Raw genomic sequence first — 19,483 nt, 5'->3', positions numbered from 1 at the left:
CATTACCATATCCAGGTGGGCTGTGAGCATTCTCTTATCGCCCCTACACCTTGCATGTATCACATTCCATTCTTAAGAAATGCAAAATGGTTTACCAATTAGAGAGGATTTTTCCCAGTGGAATCACATGCAGACATTTCTGAGGTGCTGAAATGCATCTGGGAGAAAGCAGTACTTCATCTCTTGCTATAAAAAGGGGAAGCAAAATGAATTTCAGCCTTGAACTGCAGCAGTCATTGCGCAGCTGCTGACAGAAAATAAAAACAAAAGCAATTATGACAGTTCATGAGAGAAGGCCTTCTTGGTCTTGTCTAGGTAAAGAGTGCAATAAATAATAAAACATAATGCTTAGGGATTCTGGGGGGTATTACTATGTAGGCAGCTTGTTTTTAGAATTACATCATGCACGTGCTGTAGAGCATTAATTAAGCAATTGTTCACAGTGAGGCATTTTAATGAGTACAGTACTTCATAGTTTTCTTCAGTAAGTATTGTTCTGTAATTTGTATGTTATCACACTTGCATATTGTGTACTCTCTGTAAAGTCACCATCAAAAATCGATCGTTGCTGAAATTGGGCCTTCAAATGCATGAAAAAATTTGGCAACACTTGTCTCATGGCAACGGCTCTTCAGCACAGTGAAAGATGATACAGAGGTCTAAAGAGGAGACTTCTTTGTTTCACAAAAAGTAAGAGATTCCAGTGGATATTTTTTTTTATTCCAGTTCCCCTCAGAAAAGTGTCTTCCACCTCTAAAACTTGCATAGATGTGGATCTTTCTTAGAAGTATTGCTAACTAAGCTGAATCATATCACTTATGCTGGCCTTCTCACCAAGCACTGAACTTGCGTACTTTTTGTATTTGCTGTCAGACATTGTTAGTTCTTCTGTCCTCCCTGTATTTTGCCAGTATTAAACAGCATCCTGAAATGGCTGTATTCAGTGTTTGTTACAATCTTACTCGTTACTCTGAACAACATGACACAAGAATAGTTACTACTGTTTTTGTTTTACATTTGTTTCATTTTACTATCTTCTTTCTTGATCCTTAATCTTACATTTTTCCTTTTAAAGTAACATTTTTCCTTTTCTCATAATATTTTGTTTATCATCTTGTTTGTGGATTTTATGAAAGCTGGTTCTGAGCTTTGATGAAACAGACTTTGGTATGCTTTGATTTTTATTTTTTTATTTTTCTTTTACACTATCTGATCTTGCTCAGCAAGCTTTCAATGTGCTTATCTTTATGCTCGCTATGGGGAGTGAGAAGATGCAGAGAAAATATACAAGTGGTGAAATAGACTGGAAATGGAAAACAACTATTTGAAGGTGCAGCCTGGGCACAGAACTTGGTGTTAGGTTGGAATTATTTTTTTTTGAGTAGCTCTGTACTACCCACTGAAGTCTACCTCGGTTGCCTCATCTAGAGAGGGTGGTATGTCATTTTCAAGGCATCTGGAAAATTAACATCAGTATCTAAATGCTAAGTATTGTTATCTAAACATTGCTGGCTGTGGTTTGATAACTCAAGTCTTGCTGGTCAGGTAGATCTGACAATTCCTCGTGGTACTGGATGGGAATTAGTTTTCTCTATATATATCCCTGGAGGTATCGTTAAAAAAAATAAAAAATTGCACTGTTCTGGCTGTGTCTGTGCTATGAATCTATCCAAAACTTTATAAGGGCTTCCATTACTGCAGTATCTGAATTGTTTATGTGGTTGTTCTTATAGCAACCCTTCCCTATTGTGCTAAGGTTTTATCACATTTTTTTAGGTGTGAACAGAGACATAAGAGGGGGCAGTGATTTGTCACAGACCGCAAGTACAGCCTCTGGTGGAACAAACATCTCTCAAGCCCCAGGCTGTGGGGAAGTCCCAGAAAGCTGATTACTTCTTCTCTTGAATGACCATATTTCCTATTGCTGTGCTGTCAGCTTCTCCTTCTGCTCAGTTCACATTATAAATAACACTACAAATGTGGAATATTTTAAAAGATGGCTTCTCTTGTTGAGCTCTATTCCCATGAATAATGCTGATGGCTATTGAGACAAGTCAGCCCTTTCAGTTCGGGGTTTTTTGTTTTGGTTTTGGGGGTTTTTTTATGGTATATACCCTGGGTTTGTGGGGGTTTTTTCCCTGAATTTTTCTGTCATCAGTATTTCTTCCTCTAAAATATTAATCATGTTTGATCTTTGCATAGCATGTAGGTTACTTTACAGTGCAGAGGAAAATTATGAACATTTTCATGAATGAATGTCTTGAATTAATGTTCTCCTCACCATCAAAAAGGGTAACAGAGGTTTACATTAGTGTATTTATCTGTGTGTTAATATAGCTCCAGAACTTTTGTCTGCTAGTTTCTAAATACCAGTTAGAAAATATATTCAAAGTGAACTTGATTTCTAGTGACAGTGCATAATAAATGGTCATATGCTAAACATAATTACATATTTTAATACATTAAAATGCAAGAACGATGGGGGATATTTAAGCAAAGCTCAGTGAAGAACGGTGGTAACTATCTACACTAATTGCTCCAGATGTAATTGTACCATTAAAGGCATGGGTGTTTATATTGTATACTGTTTTAGGAAGAACTTGCAAAAAGATTGCAAGTAATTATAAACTTTCTATACTCAGTATTATTTCTATATGTATATGTGTAGCAGCACAGTGATATCCCTATTCTTGTGGCAAGTGTAGAAGTTCTAATAAGATATAATTTATATTTATAAAGAATTTATTTTCTGGAGGCATAGCATGTTTGACGTCGAATGGATCAGATTTTTAGATCTTCACATAAGCAAAATACCCTTGGAGCTTTTGTTAAAATCATATAGGGGAAGCTCTTCACAGAAGAAAATCATCTCTATCTGGCAAATGAGTATTGCCAAATAATCCTTGTGTGAAGTTAGTGCTTTCAAAAGGCAAAATATAGAGGAAAAGGGTTTCTTTTGTTTCCTGAATTAGCCAGGTATAGGGCCTAAATAATAGCCCTAGAAAGAGATTCTTCTAAATTTTTCTGTCCTTTTTGTGTGGATTGAACTGGAAAGATTAATGTTCAGAAATAATACAAAGCAGACAGCTGCAGTGAGGAAAACCTGGTCAGTGTGAGTCTCTCTTACATCTGGGTTATGAGGTTTTTGCAACGTAGAGAGGAATTAGAGCTTCAGGCTATGTAGGATATAGAGACCTTCAATGCTAGCCTCCTGAATAGAGGTACTTTAAAGCAAATCAAGCCAATGGCTGGTTAAAGTATTTCAAAATGTCTTTTTCTATGTACATGTTGCATTTAATGTGCAAATAGACTTAGAGGGTAGATGTTGCCACCATTACTTTTATTTTTTTAAATAAGCTTCCATAACTTTTTTAAATATGGGAAAAAAACAGAAATCAAGAGAAACAAAAAGCCAATTTGACATAATTCTGAATTTCAGAACTATGCCACTAAGCCTTAAACTAAGCAAAAGGGGCTTTATTTCTGTGTTCGTTCTTTCTTTTAAAAACTATTCAAGGTCATGGTTTAAATAGAAAAGTAATTGGTTTTGAGACACCATATGTTGTGGGATGCTTATGACATCCCTAATGAATGTTACAGGCTACTACTTCTTCAAAAAAAAAAGTTGACGTTAGCATTGAAATGACTGTTGACGTGAAAACTTTCATTAAGAGAAACAACTTGAAGTCAATCTTATCTGAATTATTTTTTTCTTCTTCTTCTTCCCCCCTCATTGTGATATGATGCCCACTCCTGAAATGCAAAGGAGTTGCTTACCTTGCCAAGCTCCAGCCTGTCATAATCACTCACCAGACTTTACTACGCTTTCACAATACCTTCTGATTCACAGTGACAAATCCTGGACTATAAAAGCAACTAGATTCCATTGCCGCTTGTCTCTTGTTAGTCATTTCACAATATTTATAGAGCTGCTTGCAGACAACATTATTCCTGTGCTCTGTTTTGTAAATCAAATAAGGGTAAATTCTATTAAAAGAAAATATATTTTAAGGCTGTAAAGTTTGGAGAAGTTTGTGGTTTGTTTGTCTCTTTCAGTGTGTTTGGCTTTGGGAAGCATGGAGGTGATATTATCTATGTTACCTTCTTCCTCTACAGTCTAACTTTGAAGAATCCTTTACGTAAGGAACCTTAGTATCATTTTTGTAAGACATATTCTTTCCCTAAATGCCCCAAACAAGCAACTTTCTAATTAACTTGTGAAAATTCATTATAAAACTGCAAATAAATAACAAATATGAGGGGAAAAACCTTGATACTATTATTCTGAGATATTAAAATTGAAGAGGTAATAAAACATCAAAAAATTCACAGTAGGCATGCAAACAAGATTCACAAAAAAAAGCAAGACAAGCTGTTACAGTCTAAACAATCTAACCTCATTCTTGCCTTTAAGATAGTTGTTTCCTTTCTTATCCATTCTATGTGGGTAGCAAGATCACAATCCTTTCCAAATGACAGTGCAGCACCAAGCAGATGTAAATAGAATACAGACAGTTTTGTTATTACTGAGTACTCTTTCTCTGAACTTGAACTAGGCCCCAGATTTCCCATGCCTTTTGTTTACACAGTTGTGTGCACTGCTTGTGAATGAACATCGTATCTCAAAATAGAATACGTAGTCTGTACTTTTGCAGAAACACTTCTGTGTTGGAAGCCAAAATTGATGTGTGTGTATATAAACACTATGACAGGGGTAAGGAAGGCCAAGCCAATTTCAGTGTTTGCAATGCTTATTTTGCTTGTCTCCAATACCTATTTTAAGTGTGGGCAGCAGGACAGGCTAGTAGCAACTAGCTTATATACTTTGCTCTCTGATCTAGCTGATAATGAAATTTGTGAGGAAATCTACCACGGACATACCGAGACAGGGAAGCAAAAGGCATGCCATGTATTCGTAGTGTTGTGCCCTGATAATAGCAGTGGGTGTGATCTCTGTTGTTTTGCTTGATTTGTAGTGTAGCAACGTGGTTAATCACAACAGCATATCCATATATCAGCTTTTTGATGTGTTACTGTGGGCCACGCAGTCAGGCTGCTGGAGACTTGCTTGCTTTCAGGCTTGCAGCCTCAGGCACTGCAGATGAGCCTCCTGTGAAATGTAACTCACATGAAAGCATAACAATCCTGAATGCCAGTCACAAGGGTTGACTGGTAGCTTGCCATGTAACGATGTGAATCCTTGCTCAGAGAATTGAGCTTGCAATTTGCCCTTAGCTTGAAGGTAGCCACTGTTTGCATGTGCAGTGGAAATTCAGACAGTGCTGTAACTGCTTTATGAGCCAACCTCTTTTCTCTAGTTCAGAATTTTTATTTTTAAAAGGTGAGGCTAATTACTCTTTAAACAGAGGATGAGAAAACAGGGCTCTAAGTGATTGGTGGGAAAACGTATCCCTGCCCTGGGAATAATTATCTTGCTGTGCATGGAAAGTACATGGGAATAGAAGAAGCTGAAAGATACACTAATAAACTGAAGAGCTGGCTGAGCTGCCAGAGCAAGAATGATGCAGGGGGAGGAAGGAGCCTGGTGGGCTCTGAACTGAAAGCCAGCACCAGGGCTGTACATCCACAGTGAAGCTATATGCCAAATGCTATTGAAACCTTTGTGCATTGTCTTCCTAGTACAGTGTGGTGAAAAAACAGGAGTTGAATGGTAGGTCTTCAGCAGAAATAACCTGTTTATTAGAAGAGGGGGTGAATTTCACCTCCATTTCCCCCCCCTCCCCCAGCTTTATCAGCCCACCAAAAAGCAGAGCTGCATTAACATTTCAGCTCAGCTCATTTAGAGCCCCTACAGAAGTCTTACCAAAGGTAACAACTATGTCCTCTGGCACTTTCTGTGCTTACAGGAAAGGATGGCCCCTGTGAAGTTCTCTCTTTGTATGTAAGACAAGTGACATGTAAGGAGGTGAGGGAAAAGTCAGTTCCCAAAATTTGAAGGCTGGAATTATTCTGTACCTGCTTCATCATTTGTATTCTGAATTATGCTGGGATTCATCAAGACTTTTAACAAAGTCCTGTTGGTCTGTAATTTGGGCTAGATGATTTAAGATCTCAAAAGGGGATGTTTGCTTTCGTTCCTATGCTTTAAGAAGAGGCCATGTAGAACAATCCCTCTTGCTACTACTAATGGTGTGGCAGAGTTTGTAATTTAATTTTCAATGCAAGCATTTCAGCTGGCCATCTGGGTTGGAGGAAGGTGGACAGCATTTGAGTGCAATGTTTGTCAATGGAGTTCCATTTCTCTAAATTTTTCTGCAGCTCATAGAACACAGATATAAAGGTTTAATGAATGTGGCCTCCAGTATGGTAAAACTTTGGCATGGATGTCTGAAAATGTCACTATTATTCATATTGCTGTCAAATTTTAAATTGTGCCTGAAAAAAGGCAGAAAGCTGAAATCAGCTTGCTGCTATATTATTGTATTGTTAAGGGAAAAATTCAGGACAGAGGGAAAAGATCGTCTTTTCCCCTTCTGATTATCCTGAATTCTGTTTTCTGCTGTTATGCTTTATGACTTTCTATGTTGTCTTAACATGTCTTCACAAGATTTTTATCACATATTTGAATATTAATATGGTGTTTTCTCATCATGTTGACATATTCCCACCTCTTTACCATGTGCAGTTTACAATCACTTTCTCATCTTGCACATTAAATCTGGCAGCTACCCAAGAGTCTTTTAGGCTGTAAGTCTGAAGTGCTAGCATTAAGAGGAGTTATCCTTCCCTACCAAATGGTCAACTGCTTTAAAAAAAAAAGTATCTTCTGTAGATGTATACACATCTAAAAATGGCACCCTCTTGTTCTTTTACTTTTGGTCTTTTCATCAACTTGATGATGATTAATTTACTAGCACTGTTGGTAGAACTTCATGCTTGTTCCTCTCCGTTATTTATGCTTTGGGGGGGACACATGACACCACCAACAATTTTTTCCCAGTTTTCCCAGTGCTATTTTTTGTCTTTCCCAGGGACTCAGTCATTACACAACCAGGTGTCACAAATGTCCTGTCCTTTTTTTTAACAGTCAGTTAATGTTTTCATTCAGTTCCCAGCTCCTACCTGTCCTCTCCTTTTCCTCCTCTTTCCACTATCTCAGTTTAGCATGCCAGCAAATTTTAGTGTAAATGGGTTTGTTCAATTTAAACTGTGTGACTGCAGCCAAAATACCCTTAGCCAAAGCAAGGTGTTTAAACAAACCTTTAAATTTGACTCAAAACTTGCATATGGAGCTGAATTTCTCAGGCATTCTTTACATCTTCCCCCTGTTCCCCCAAGAAACACCACTAAGGTGGAACAAAAATAGCAGGAATAAACCTTGAACCATCCAAAAACATGGTGTGTTCTGAATCCTGGCACTTAGGAGAAGTTTGGCAATGAGGCACTGTCAGCAACTCATTCTATGTGCCCTTGTAAGACGTAACCCTGATGTAGGTGAGTCAGGGTGCAACAGTCATATTTACAGTGGCTCATAATTAAATCCTTCTCCGTGATTTGTGTTTTGATTGACCTCTCTTTTCCTCAGCTAATTCTACTACCATTGTAACATAAGAGTGAGGTCTGCTTTGCATAGATTAAGTTCCAAGTAGTCTCAGCTAAAGCAGGACAGTAAGCAAAGCATGAGGTATTTCTGGCAGACTGTCATTTCTTTGCAGAGGCCTAGAGATAGGCTCACAAAAATCACCCGATACAGCATTGAGGAGGCACATCCAGGATGAAGTCAAGGAATCAGGAAGAACGTTCTGGATGTGACTCAGCATTGGTTTCCTTTGATCAAGCCAAATCAGTACATTTCTACATTTGAACATATGCCTTGGATGCAAATACCTGAATGTCTCAGAAAATGAGATCTCTCTGCTAGATGTTGACTGCCTCCTTGTGCTGGGAATGGCCACCCAAGGCTGAAGTTCATAGCCTTAACCTTCGTTCTGGGGCAACTATAGTATTTTGCAGCTGTAACTTTGTTCTACTTGGATTTGCATTTGACTCTAGCTCTTTCTTCCCTTACAGGGTGGGAGCATCTGCCTGAACTCATAAACTGTGTCTTTTTTTTTTTCTATTTTTCTAAGACATCTGAGGATTTTTTGCTCTACTTAAACACTAAGGGTGATTTTTCCTTCCTTAGAAGATTTATTATCCTGTTTTTCATTTTCTGCTCTGAGTATGTGTTTGACACATCTTTAGTTATTAGAATAGAAGCCTGACACTTTCGGAAACAGAAAATGTTTGCCTGCATTACGTTTCACATTATAAATGGTTCTTGTTCTTTACCGTGCAAACAGACTCCTTGAATAATTTTACGGTATGCTGTTGAGAACTGCGGTAAGCCATTTGCTAGTAAATCAGCATTTCTTACAGCAAACTGTCTCTATGCTTTGTCAGCCATTACATCTAGGGAATAAAATGTAATAATAATAATAATTAAAAAAATCAAAACATGGAGCAGTTATGGCCGATCTCCCTGAAAAATTTATACTGTTTTGAGTATAGGAACCAAACATCTAAGATTTTTTGGGTAGTGTCCAGTACTAAAGGTTTGAGATGGACAGCAGGGCATGCAAAATGTCTGTCTTCTGCTGCATTTCTGGTATTTGCAATAAAATATACTGACCAGTTACAGTTTTCTCTTCAGTTCTTGACTTCTGGGGAAGGTTCAGCTCCTGAAAGCAGCTGCCAAGAGCTTTATTTTCAGATTGTGATGGAATTTCAGTATTCTTAACCATGAGTATTTTAAAAAAATAAAAGAAAAAAATTAAAACACTTCTCCTCCTTAATATTAAAGATTATGAGGAATACGCGAAATGTTGGAGGGGTTTTATTTGCTTTCTGGTCTTGGCCTTTTGGGTGCAATCACATCCTGCTTTCCAGCTTGTGTTCATCAATTAATAGAAGTAGCACCTCTTTTTATATTATTATTATTATAAATTTTTTAATGGCAGCTGAAATATATTGATTCCAGCAACAGTTAATGTCAAGAGACTTGCTAACTCTGGTATTTTTATGGCAGTATTGTGATTCTGTGGGGTAAGCCTTTATCATATTGCTCAGATCTGCTTATAATTTTGAAAGGGAAGGCTAGTGTTGGAAGTAGTAATGTGTGAAACCCCCAGAAAAACCAAAGGGGAGAGTAAAGGCACAGTCTGTCAGAAGCAGAAAAGATTCTGAAGTATTAGCAGAAAAGATTCTGAAGTATTATCCTAATGTTCTTCATTTTTTTTGTTTTATAACATGCTTTGAAAAGTCCTGCAGATTGAAACGCCATTGGATGCAAAGTGCTTAAAATGATGTTGGCTGCTGGAGGCCGATCTCCACCAGGCCTCCAGTGTCTCAGGTGCCTGACAATCTGATGTTATATGATCTGCAGTTATTGCTGACGTTTCTTAAAGCCAAGATGTGGAACAGCGTATGGACGCTCACAGCAAGCAGTGCTATTCATAAAAACATGAATTTGGGTGATTTTTAAGTTTTTCTGATCTTTGCTGGCCAACTTACCTTTTTGATTGAGTTGCTTGTTTGAGTTTCTGGATCAGTATAGAAGGGCATACAGCCTTGCACACCTTCAAGTGTCATTGTTCCCAGCCTTGCAAGAGACTGCCAGTGCCTTGATCTCAGGTCTCAGTTTTTCAGCACCATTTCCCTTGCCCCATATTCTTTCAGAGCATATACTTTATAGAAAAGCAAGAAGTTTTAAATAGTGAGAAAGGATGGGTTTTTTAATGCATAGGAGTTTGTTTTACAATAAAATATCCAAGCTTCCAGGCAGATCCTAGAGACCTTTGCTTGCTGGTTCAGCTTTCAAGGCTGGAATAGAATGGTGGAAGGACAGAAATGCATGGTATCTATAGGTACAGTTATGCTGAAGGTCTTTGCTTTCTGTCTTTATCCCACAGATCCTATTTAGTTCTTATTTTCTGTATAGAAGTAGTTTTTCCTTTTCGATTAAGTTAAAGGAAAAACTGAGCTTACAAAATAAAGTATTACCCTTTTTTGAATACTACTTGAAACAGAGTCTTACAGTACTGTAAATTTGAATTTTCTCATGCTTTTTTGTCATCAGATGAGCCTAGTAAGTTTGGTACTTGGTTTGATATCACATTCTTAACTGTGATAGCAGAAGACCAAATCTGAGCATTTCCTCTCAGTATTAGGTTCTTAATGTCTGTTATCATCATGGCATGGCAACCAGGTCCTGCCTGTGGTGTTGATTGTTCATCGAGGACTGCTGTCAGGTTTATATTCCCTGCCAGGTAGCTCATGCCTGTACTGAGCCTTATCACTAGCAAAGAATCTCACTCTCAATCTGAATGGCTTGGGCAGGGATGGGATTAGGCCCACAAATTCAGCTCTTACTACAAAGTACGGAGTACTAAGCTCTGTGTGCAGTCAGACTTCTGGTGAGCATTGTGGACAGAAAGCACTCAAGTTGGAGGGATTACTGTGTGCACATGTTAGCGTGCTGTGTACATTCTGAACACCAGAAGATTGTCTCTGTGCCAGCTGTTTGATACTGAAACTTTATCTTTTTGCTTAAAGGCTTTGTGATAAAGTGGGGCTTTCTTTGAATGCTCAGCGTCTCTTGACAGAGAAACATGCCTGATCTGAAAAACTGGAGTTAGATGTCTAGATTTGAGCACTACTGAAATGTGAGCAATATACAAGATATTTAATTCTAAGCTTTGGTTTGATCTATTTTTACTGCAATCTATTATTAAAACAAAAACCTAAACAAATCATGGCAAGATGGAGTTCATTAGCTTACAAAATGGAGTTGGAAATGTTGACAAATATATTTGCGGTGTCCCAGTACGATTGCTCCATTTCTCTATTTGCAGGGCTTCTATATTGCATCCTCACCTAATCCACAGCACAGCATGATTCCTTCCTAGGACTAGTCCCTTCTATCATATCTCTTCCTCCTCTTAAATCCCTTCAATCAGCTTTCAGTAAAATAGAAAATAGGTTTTATTACTTATTAAAAGTTTTATAATGGAGGCCTGGCTTATCTTCCCTACCTTCTGTGACTGACAAACTTGGATCAACAACTGCTAGATATTTGTCCAAAAATTTAGATTGAAGCATTGTGGACTCTGCTTTTAGTAACTTTACTCTGCAACCTTAATCCTAGGAGAAGCTTCAAAAAACCCAATCCACCCAAACAAGTAGTGGACCCAAAACCACAAGTTTAAAAGTTATAGATGACTATGGCAACTCAGAAGTATTAAATGCATGACTTGTATTGTGTTTAATTTATTACCTAGGTAAATCTAAGGTGAAAATTTTGCTTTTTCAGCTGCAGAATTTGACAATGTTAATCGACAGTATAATAGTCACTGCGTGACATTTCTGTGGTTGTGTTGTGGATTTTTTTCAGACCACTGCATGGTGTTAAGCTGGTACATGGAAGTTATTTGAAATGCTCAGAATGAAGTAACTCAGGGATCAGGTACTTATATATGTGCTAACAGGATCCTGGACCAGGGTCACCAGACCAGAACCCTGCTACAAATACAGCATCACTGTGTCACAGCCTGTCTAGGCCAACCTCCGCTCTTTCACTAGTGATTTCTCTGCACCTTTCACTGAGCAATTGAATTGCTGATGACTTTTGGTTCCTTTTCAAACTGCTAACTGCAACACAGACTCAAGAGGTTCCTGTCTGATGCTACCTGCGCTGTTCTCTTCAGCCAAAGATGAAATAATGTGTTTGTCATGATAAAACTAGGTGGCCTGCAACCTCTAGAACTTCTTTACAGTGGTTCCGTTCTCTCACGCTTTCTTGTAGTGCCTATTTTTCCATTTGGTATAAACAATTAATTTGTCAGGCACGGTACTTTCTAGCTTCATTTTATTTTTTGTGAGCTTCAACATATTATAGGTTATAAAATGAGTGTTAGGAACAGAATAGCATGAGGTCTGCCCCCTCTCCAGATGATAAAAAAATAAAAAAATTCCTTAATGTGCAAGAAGGTCAAACACATGCTACGTGAACTTGTTGAACACATTTATTGAGTTCTTGACAGTAACCAAACACAGTGAATGACCATTATAAACAAGAAAAAAGGCATTTGCTTTTAGTTGGTCAGCTCCTGCTTTATCTGTAAAGAAAAGAAATCCCTTTCCACCACCAATTTACAGGATTTGAATTTGTTTGTCCCAATAATGGATTCAGCAGGGAAAATGGCAATTTTAAACTGAGATATGTTTCAAGTGCTTTCTGCTTCTGAGCCCAGTTCCTATTAATGATAGCCCATAAAGTGGAGTTAAAGTTATACTAGCTTTAAGTGCATTCCCAATTGCCATTAACTCACTTAAAGTGGCTGCAAACAAATAAATGAAGTAAAAAAAAAAAAAAAAAAAAAGAATAATAATGAAAACCACAAATAATGCAGCCAAAAGTAGTAGAGGCTTATTATTTCAGAAAGGAAAAAATAAATAAAAGCAAGTTTACTAAATTAATTTGTTAAACACATTTATTGAGTTGTTAATAGTAACCAACACAACGTATGACCTGTTGTAAAACAAGAAACAGAAAATGGATCAATTCTGATTTTGGCAAATCCTACTACAGATATGTGACAAAGAGGGAAATATTTCCATTTCCTTTATATTCTGCAGTGATATATTTACAATACTTATCTCTCAAAGTCTGTTCCTTCTTAAATTAAATGAACAGAAATATCATAACCTAGAAATAAGTTTCCTCTACAGTCGTCTTGCTCTGTCTTGTCAGTATCCATTAATGGTAGTGAAATAATGAGAGCTTTCCAAGGATTACTTGGCACACAGAACACAACTCCACTTTGATGCTGTACCGAGCCACCTTTTTTCTTTCTTTTTTTTTTTTTTTTTTAATTTGAGGGAGGGGGGGAAAAGAGGAAGAATTTCATATGTACAAAGGCTGAAAAGTCTTTCTTTGTGAAGCTAAATTAGTTCAGGAAAACTGTATCAAAATTGTAATCACATTTACTGTAATACTGTCTTTTTACTTTTTTTAATTACCACCGATCATATGAATGAATTTTTAGTTGAATTTCCAACATGGCAGCTCTTTTCCTACAGCACGTTTGCACGTGCTGCCGCGAACCCAAAGAGAGTGAGGTTGGGTGCATTCTAGATTATGTCAATTCACAGTAGTAGCATTCCACTGAGGTTATGGGTTCTGCCTGCTCTGTCTTACTTACTTGAGGAGCCATTCATTTACTGAAAGGAAAGAGAAACAAAAACAATTATGCTTTAATAAACTCAAAATACGAAACTGACGGGATTTAACACTGTATTAGGCACTTAAACTGTCTTGGAAAAGCCAAGAGGCTGTTTCCTCCTCTTTCTGGAAAAGAATTAAATCTGAATAACTACTTCTTTGAAGTATTGCAACTCAGTCATCACCCTTGTTGCTGAAAATGTGCTTTCTTTTCCAATAGTACTCCTTCATAAGCATAATATCATTGGTAAGAAGGCATTTTTACACCATTATTGCAGATAATATAACTGCATGCATAGGCTAAAAGATGCGTAAGACACATTACAACTCAGTTGTAAGCCCCGAGCTGTGGAACTGTAAGACTCTACCAGCAGGAGACTGGGTTGGTTTATTTGTTTAATATCCATTGTGTAATACAAAATTTGGGCGTTTGTGATGGTGGTGCACCTTCAAAGTGAAATTTATTCTTTTGTTTGAGATCAGCTGTTATCAAGACTAGCTCATCCCCCTTTTTCTTTCCAAGGTGGGTAAAAAAGAGCAAAATGTACTTTGTAAGGTGAGAAGACTTTAAAATGAGGCTAGAAAACTGAAGGCCTGTCCTATCTGCTTTTAAAAAAATATTAGATATCCCAGACTGTTTTTTTGTCATGCTTTTCCTGAATGTTTCTGGGAAAGTTTCTTCATCCATTTAAAATAGGTACTGTTTGACTCATCCTGTTAGTGCCCCAGATCTGGAGTTTCATCTAGTTTTATTTGTACGCTTTGTTATGCACTTAGGTTTCTCAAAGAAAAGAGCTTAGTGTAAGCATAGAAAGGATTATTCTGGAGGTAGAACGTACCTCTATACTGTAGTTTCTGTGCTCTATTGTTTGGACAATCTTTTCCCTGTAAACTAAAGTTGATATTAGTTCGGATACATCGATTGTTGAGAGGCTGGACTGGTCTGAAATTGTCGCTCATGCTCAGAAATATCTGTGATGGCTGATTCTGGCTTAGCAGTCGTAAAGAATGCATCTATACAAAATACAAAACAAGGATTTTTAGTACTGGTCTTTCCTGTAAGTAAACAACATACAACACTATTAAATAGACTATGTAATAAATGAAAATTAAACAGGACTTCAGTGATTTGTAGTCAGAGGTGGGTTGAAAGAGTTAACTTGAGGTAAAACCGTTCCTTCTGTGGTCCTCTGTTTCTGAGCCCCATTTTAAACGAAAGTCACTAGTTTTGTGTGGAGTAAATGAAAATAGTATGAGGTGTCCTTGGCTGCTCAGGAAACAAATGGAATCCAGAGTACTGGATGGCAGCAGCTGGTGCAGAGAAAATGAACCTGATGAATGACAAGAGCTATTTTCCTAAGTTTTACAGCTATTAGTCTAGCTTCCAGCTGAGAAGACACAGTTTTGGATGATGTTATTCAAGGAACAGGGTATGGCCAGCCAGGATGGAAAGGATAACTGACAGTCATGCTGCTGAAGTCCTGAAATTAATGATGTTAAAAAGTTAAATCCTTTCTCCATTGACAGGTCTGTCTTGATACTGTCTGTGCTGTGTCTGTAGTGTTTTTATGGTAGACTCTGACCTTGTCTGGAGATGGTTTTACGGATCAGCAGAGAGGGAATTACTGAATCATCCACGATTTTCAGTGCGTCCAGCAGTGGTTGGATGCAAAACACATGCAGACAGCAATGGTTCTTATCATGACTATGCAACTGTGCTAAAAGCATGTTAATTGGTTGGAGTCAACCAAAACCTTTCAAACTTTGTATAGGAAACTGTATGGGGGTGCAGGGAAGCAAGCTGCAGTTTGTAAACCAGAAACCCTCAAAATACTTTGGTTTAAAAATATAAAAAGAAAATATTTTCCATGTCAGAGTACAATTTAAGAGGTTGGGTTGTGGCATTTAATGCTTAAATGGGGAAGTCCAGTACCTGGGGTTTACATACTCAAAACCTTTAACAGCTTCCAGGAAAAACTTGAGCTGTGCATTACTTTTTCAGTCTGAGTACACAATGTAATTAGTAAGTATTCCATGAAATCAATTTGCAGCACTAATAGTGGAGGATGTAACTAACCAGTAAAGCATGACAAGGAGTAAGCATCATGAGATTAAAACCCACAGGTACTAGCATAGACTAGAAATATTCTAATCCTTGTTTTGTACATTAATGTTGTAACTAGAAATGTTGCTTGTAGGAAAATGTTCAGGTCTCCTGCTTGAAAAGTTCAGCATGTTTGCCTGTGCTCAGCTGTGCTGTTCTCCCAAATTACCCATTTAGAAAGAAACAAAGTGCTTTCTCTGCATCTAGACAAAATTGGACAGAAGGAATACCACAAAGATAAAACATCTCTCAGGCTTTTTAAAGTCATCTTATTTACAATGTTAATATGATTTTAAATCCCAAAGTAATATTTAGGATTGTTTTATCATTCCTAGTTTCATTTCTTGGGCCAGATTGCTTCTGCTGCATGCTTGAGACAGGCAGATGCTGGTTCAAGTATTCCTTCAGGATTCTAGCACAGAAGAGAATAGGTTTTAGTTCAGCTCACAGCTCTGCAGGCAAATCACTGATGGAAGCTCTGGAGATGACTGCAATTGGTGTTAAATTTGTTGTTTTCCCATGTTAGGTCTTGGATTGTAACTCTTCCACTGGTGTGTTTCCCTAACAGCCTAATTTTGACTATGAAATTAATTGTGTTTTCTTTTGCATAATTTATCCTGCTTCTTTCTAATAGGGGCTTCAATTTGTCAATCTGTTTTTTCTGAAGATGTTTGCAATGTCTATCCTGTCATCTTATTCTATACCAGAAAGCACAAGCTGATTGTTTTCAGGAAGGCCCTATTTATTGGATCTCTGTCACATTAACATGGTATTGACCTGTATATAAATGGCCCCAAGCATCACTCACAATTTATCTGTTTCTTTTTGACCTAAGAATAGCCTCAGTTATACTAATCACCTGAGTTATTTTTGTACAACACTGCTGTACTTGTTTTGGAATCCCCATATGTCTATTCACAGAATCATAAAATAATTGAGTTTGGAAGAGACAGCTGGAAACCACTTGCTTCAAACCTTCACTGAAAGTAGGGCTCACCTCAAAGTCCGTATGTCTGTGTATAGATACCTAGGGAGGCTCTAAATAGTTAATATTTTTATTTTGGCAAAAAACTTTTCAATGCTTTTGCAAACTGTATAAATTGCAGCCAGAGATCCCTACAGCAAAAGGTTAAATCTAATTTTGTATGTAAAGCTACAAACATATATGTTTAAAATACTCTTTTGTACCTATACTAGATTGAGTAAATTTTTTATTATCTTTACCTGCATCCTTGTTATGTAGACAGGCTTGTTCATTATTATCCAGCTTGCTGTTTCATAGCAGGGTGGAATTGTCATTGACCCATCATATGTAATGAAACTAGACGTCTCTGGATAAAGTTCCTCAATATTAAGCCCCTGTAGTAAGTATGCATCATCTGGAGAATAAAGAAGGAAAACAATTGAGATAAAACAATAGCTTCACAAAAAAACCCCTAACAACAAATCCCACTCTTCTTATGTACAATCTTTATTCCAGAACATCATCATCAGTTTTATCAAAATTTGAAGTGTAATGAACATTTCTGAATGCTCCAGCACTTTGGACAAGAACAAGTAACATGAATTCAGTAATCCTGCTTGGGCTGAGTTCTACTGGGAGGTGCCCATGCACACTTTCTGTGAGTTTAGCACAAGCATTCACAGTGAAACTCTGAATAATGTTTAAGAACTGGAGTTAAAAGCTTCTTGAAGTTGCAGTTATTGATTTAGATGTAGCAGTCTTTGGAGAATGTCAACTTACCATATTTTGGAGTGATTAACAATTTTTGTTCAACAAAACCTTGGGAAGGTCAAGAGTGTTAAAACTTAATTGCCCTTCTACCACAGGAGGAAGTTAAGGTTAATGCATGATAATAAAGCTGCTCAATGAAGCCTGCTGGCCTTTCATGTGCACAGTGGGGGTGGATGCAGTGCAAGCTCTCTCAGAATGCTAAAATTGGGATGGAAAAGTATGCCGGAAATAAGCTTACTAGAGTCCCTGCTTTTATTGTAAATCTCCCCGGGAATTAATGAGGTATCCCTCTGCAACAGAATTCACTCTGTGGATATGTACCAAAATATAAAGAGATATAGTTATAGCTTTCAAAATTCATCAAAGTTCCTCAGCCTGTTCTATGCTAAGTGCACTATTTCCCTTGTGTAATGCTGGCCCTACAGTATTTTTGGCAGTGCTGTCAAAACTGGAGCTCAGATTTTCCTGCCAAATCTGAGGCTGTAGGAGTTCCTTAATAGGAAATACTTAGCGATATACACACTTTACTACTTGCATGCTACTGCTGTCGTGTATCTTAGAGAAAGCTGGGCTGGTTATGAGCTGTAATGTTGTGAAATCTCTTTGCGTGCTTTCACTTGCATGTAGTGTGTTCAATATGGTTCATTTGCGGAGTGAGTGCTAAAATGTGGGCAAGGAAAGCTGCGTAGTTAGGCATGTTTCCCCTTTCTATACACAAGATGAACTGGCATTGATTTTAATGGTAGGCAAGGAAGATAGTACAAATAAAACAAGATACTGCTCACACTGAAGAAGAATGTTGAAAGTGCATCTTTTAATTCAGTGTCAATAATTTGGACATTTCTGTTGCATTCTCTGATGTGTTTCATGTACCATTCACTGTAACTTTAAACAGTTTTGTGTTGTTTGTGTGTGGGGGTTTTTTGTTTGTGTTTTAAAGCTGATAAACAGTTCCTTGGCCATCGGGAAAAGACTGTAAATGGAACCAAGGAAAGAAATATGAATGATCAAGGAAGCGTATAAGAACTAAAAAGGAAACGAGTAATTTAACTTGAATTTAACATATTATAGCTGAAGAACAAAACTTAAGATGAGCAAAATACTTGTCTCAGTATCTAATGTAAAAAAAAAAAAAAAAAAAAAAAAGACTGAAGACCTATGGTCTTGGGCAACAGAAAATCAAAGAACACAGGCAAAGCAAATGTGACTTTTTTTTGTTTGTTTTGACATAGTGCAGTCAACATGCTACAGGCTTCCAGGGTAGCAATTTTAGTGGCTACAGCATCAAAGTGTCAAGGTGAGAGTGTAACATTTATACCACGTTGACCAGTGTCTTACAGGTATTTCATATTTTAAATGTGTGTGTTATTTCATGAAATATAATCTTGGCATGTCCTTTCAAGTTTGTCGGAAATACAGCCTTCTGCCATGTTCTTGCACTTGGAGCTGGGGTAATTGCCATGCCATACAGCTGGAGCCTCAAGTAGAGGGGAAAGTACTATTAGCGTCTTGTAGGTGGCTGACTGTCACCTTTTTTAACGTGCTCAGCCTTCACTGGCCTGTGGCCTTGGATACAGAGTCTTTCTAAACCCCAGATTTTCCAGACTAAAGTATGAAACCATTGCTATAGTATTAGAGTCAAAATGCTGTTGAATTTTAACAGCTAGAGATGACTGAAAACACCTGTGTCCTATTCATTAAAAACATTATTTGCAGTGCAGGAGTAATTTTGCTAGAATTATGAGAAGAGAATGAATGCATTTTTTTCAAGCCAGTGCCTGTTTTCAATGAGTCATCACACATTTTTCCCTTTCCCACATGAACATCCTGTTCATTATTTATGAACCATGGAGAGTGGTGTGTTAGCTCCAAATGGCACTGAGTCAGTCAGAATAGATAGTTTCAAACTCTAAGGACCAAATCTGCTTGGTCACATCCATATTGACTTCAGTTGGGCTAAAATGATTTAAACAAGGCAGAATTTGCCCTGAAATGTTTACTAGGAGATGGAAAGCTAACTGAAGATTAATACAGGTGAGGGATATTGATGATATATATATTATATATATATTTTGTGTGTGCCACATTCTAGTTGACTAATTTGTATGCAGAACAGTGCACAGATTATTAACAATAGGACTACTTATCAAATGGAAGATACAGAAATAGATTTACTGCTGGCATTAGTGCAGGTAATCATGGGGGTTTTAGAGTTGCCTCAGATTGCTTTAATAGAGAATGTAATTAATTATTTTGATATGGGCTTCTAACTTGTGTGTGTGGATTTACAGTGTTTAGTCATTCTCAGAATACAGTAACGCTCTGGGGGTGGAATACAGTATGTAACAGTGGGGGGCATGGTCCTCCTACTCATTCAGGCAAGCCCAATGTGTGCCAATGCTCTCAAGATCAGGAGAGATGC

The 19,483-nt window shown here is 37.5% G+C and overlaps 1 protein-coding gene and 1 long non-coding RNA gene across 8 annotated transcripts in view; one reads left to right on the top strand and one right to left on the bottom strand.

Moving 5' to 3' along the window:
- LOC129214698 (uncharacterized) overlaps window positions 1-19,483 on the top strand; it is a 177,843-nt gene that overhangs the window by 66,211 nt on the left and 92,149 nt on the right. The gene's annotated exons all lie outside the window — the stretch shown is intronic.
- CA10 (carbonic anhydrase 10) overlaps window positions 12,474-19,483 on the bottom strand; it is a 206,739-nt gene continuing 199,729 nt past the window's right edge. For all 7 annotated transcript variants that reach the window (XM_054846754.1, XM_054846758.1, XM_054846755.1 and 4 more), the window contains 3 exons: window positions 16,551-16,705; window positions 14,062-14,236; window positions 12,474-13,221 (listed from right to left, as the gene is read on the bottom strand). In XM_054846754.1, coding sequence (XP_054702729.1) covers window positions 13,199-13,221; window positions 14,062-14,236; window positions 16,551-16,705 — 353 coding nt within the window. In that variant the 3' untranslated portion in view covers window positions 12,474-13,198. The remainder of the gene's footprint in view (window positions 13,222-14,061; window positions 14,237-16,550; window positions 16,706-19,483) is intronic.

This window comes from Grus americana, chromosome 18, assembly GCF_028858705.1.
Source record: "Grus americana isolate bGruAme1 chromosome 18, bGruAme1.mat, whole genome shotgun sequence".
Taxonomy (NCBI): domain Eukaryota; kingdom Metazoa; phylum Chordata; class Aves; order Gruiformes; family Gruidae; genus Grus; species Grus americana.
Note: the sequence above shows the minus strand (reverse complement) of the source record. Positions and strands in the feature narration are given on the sequence as shown.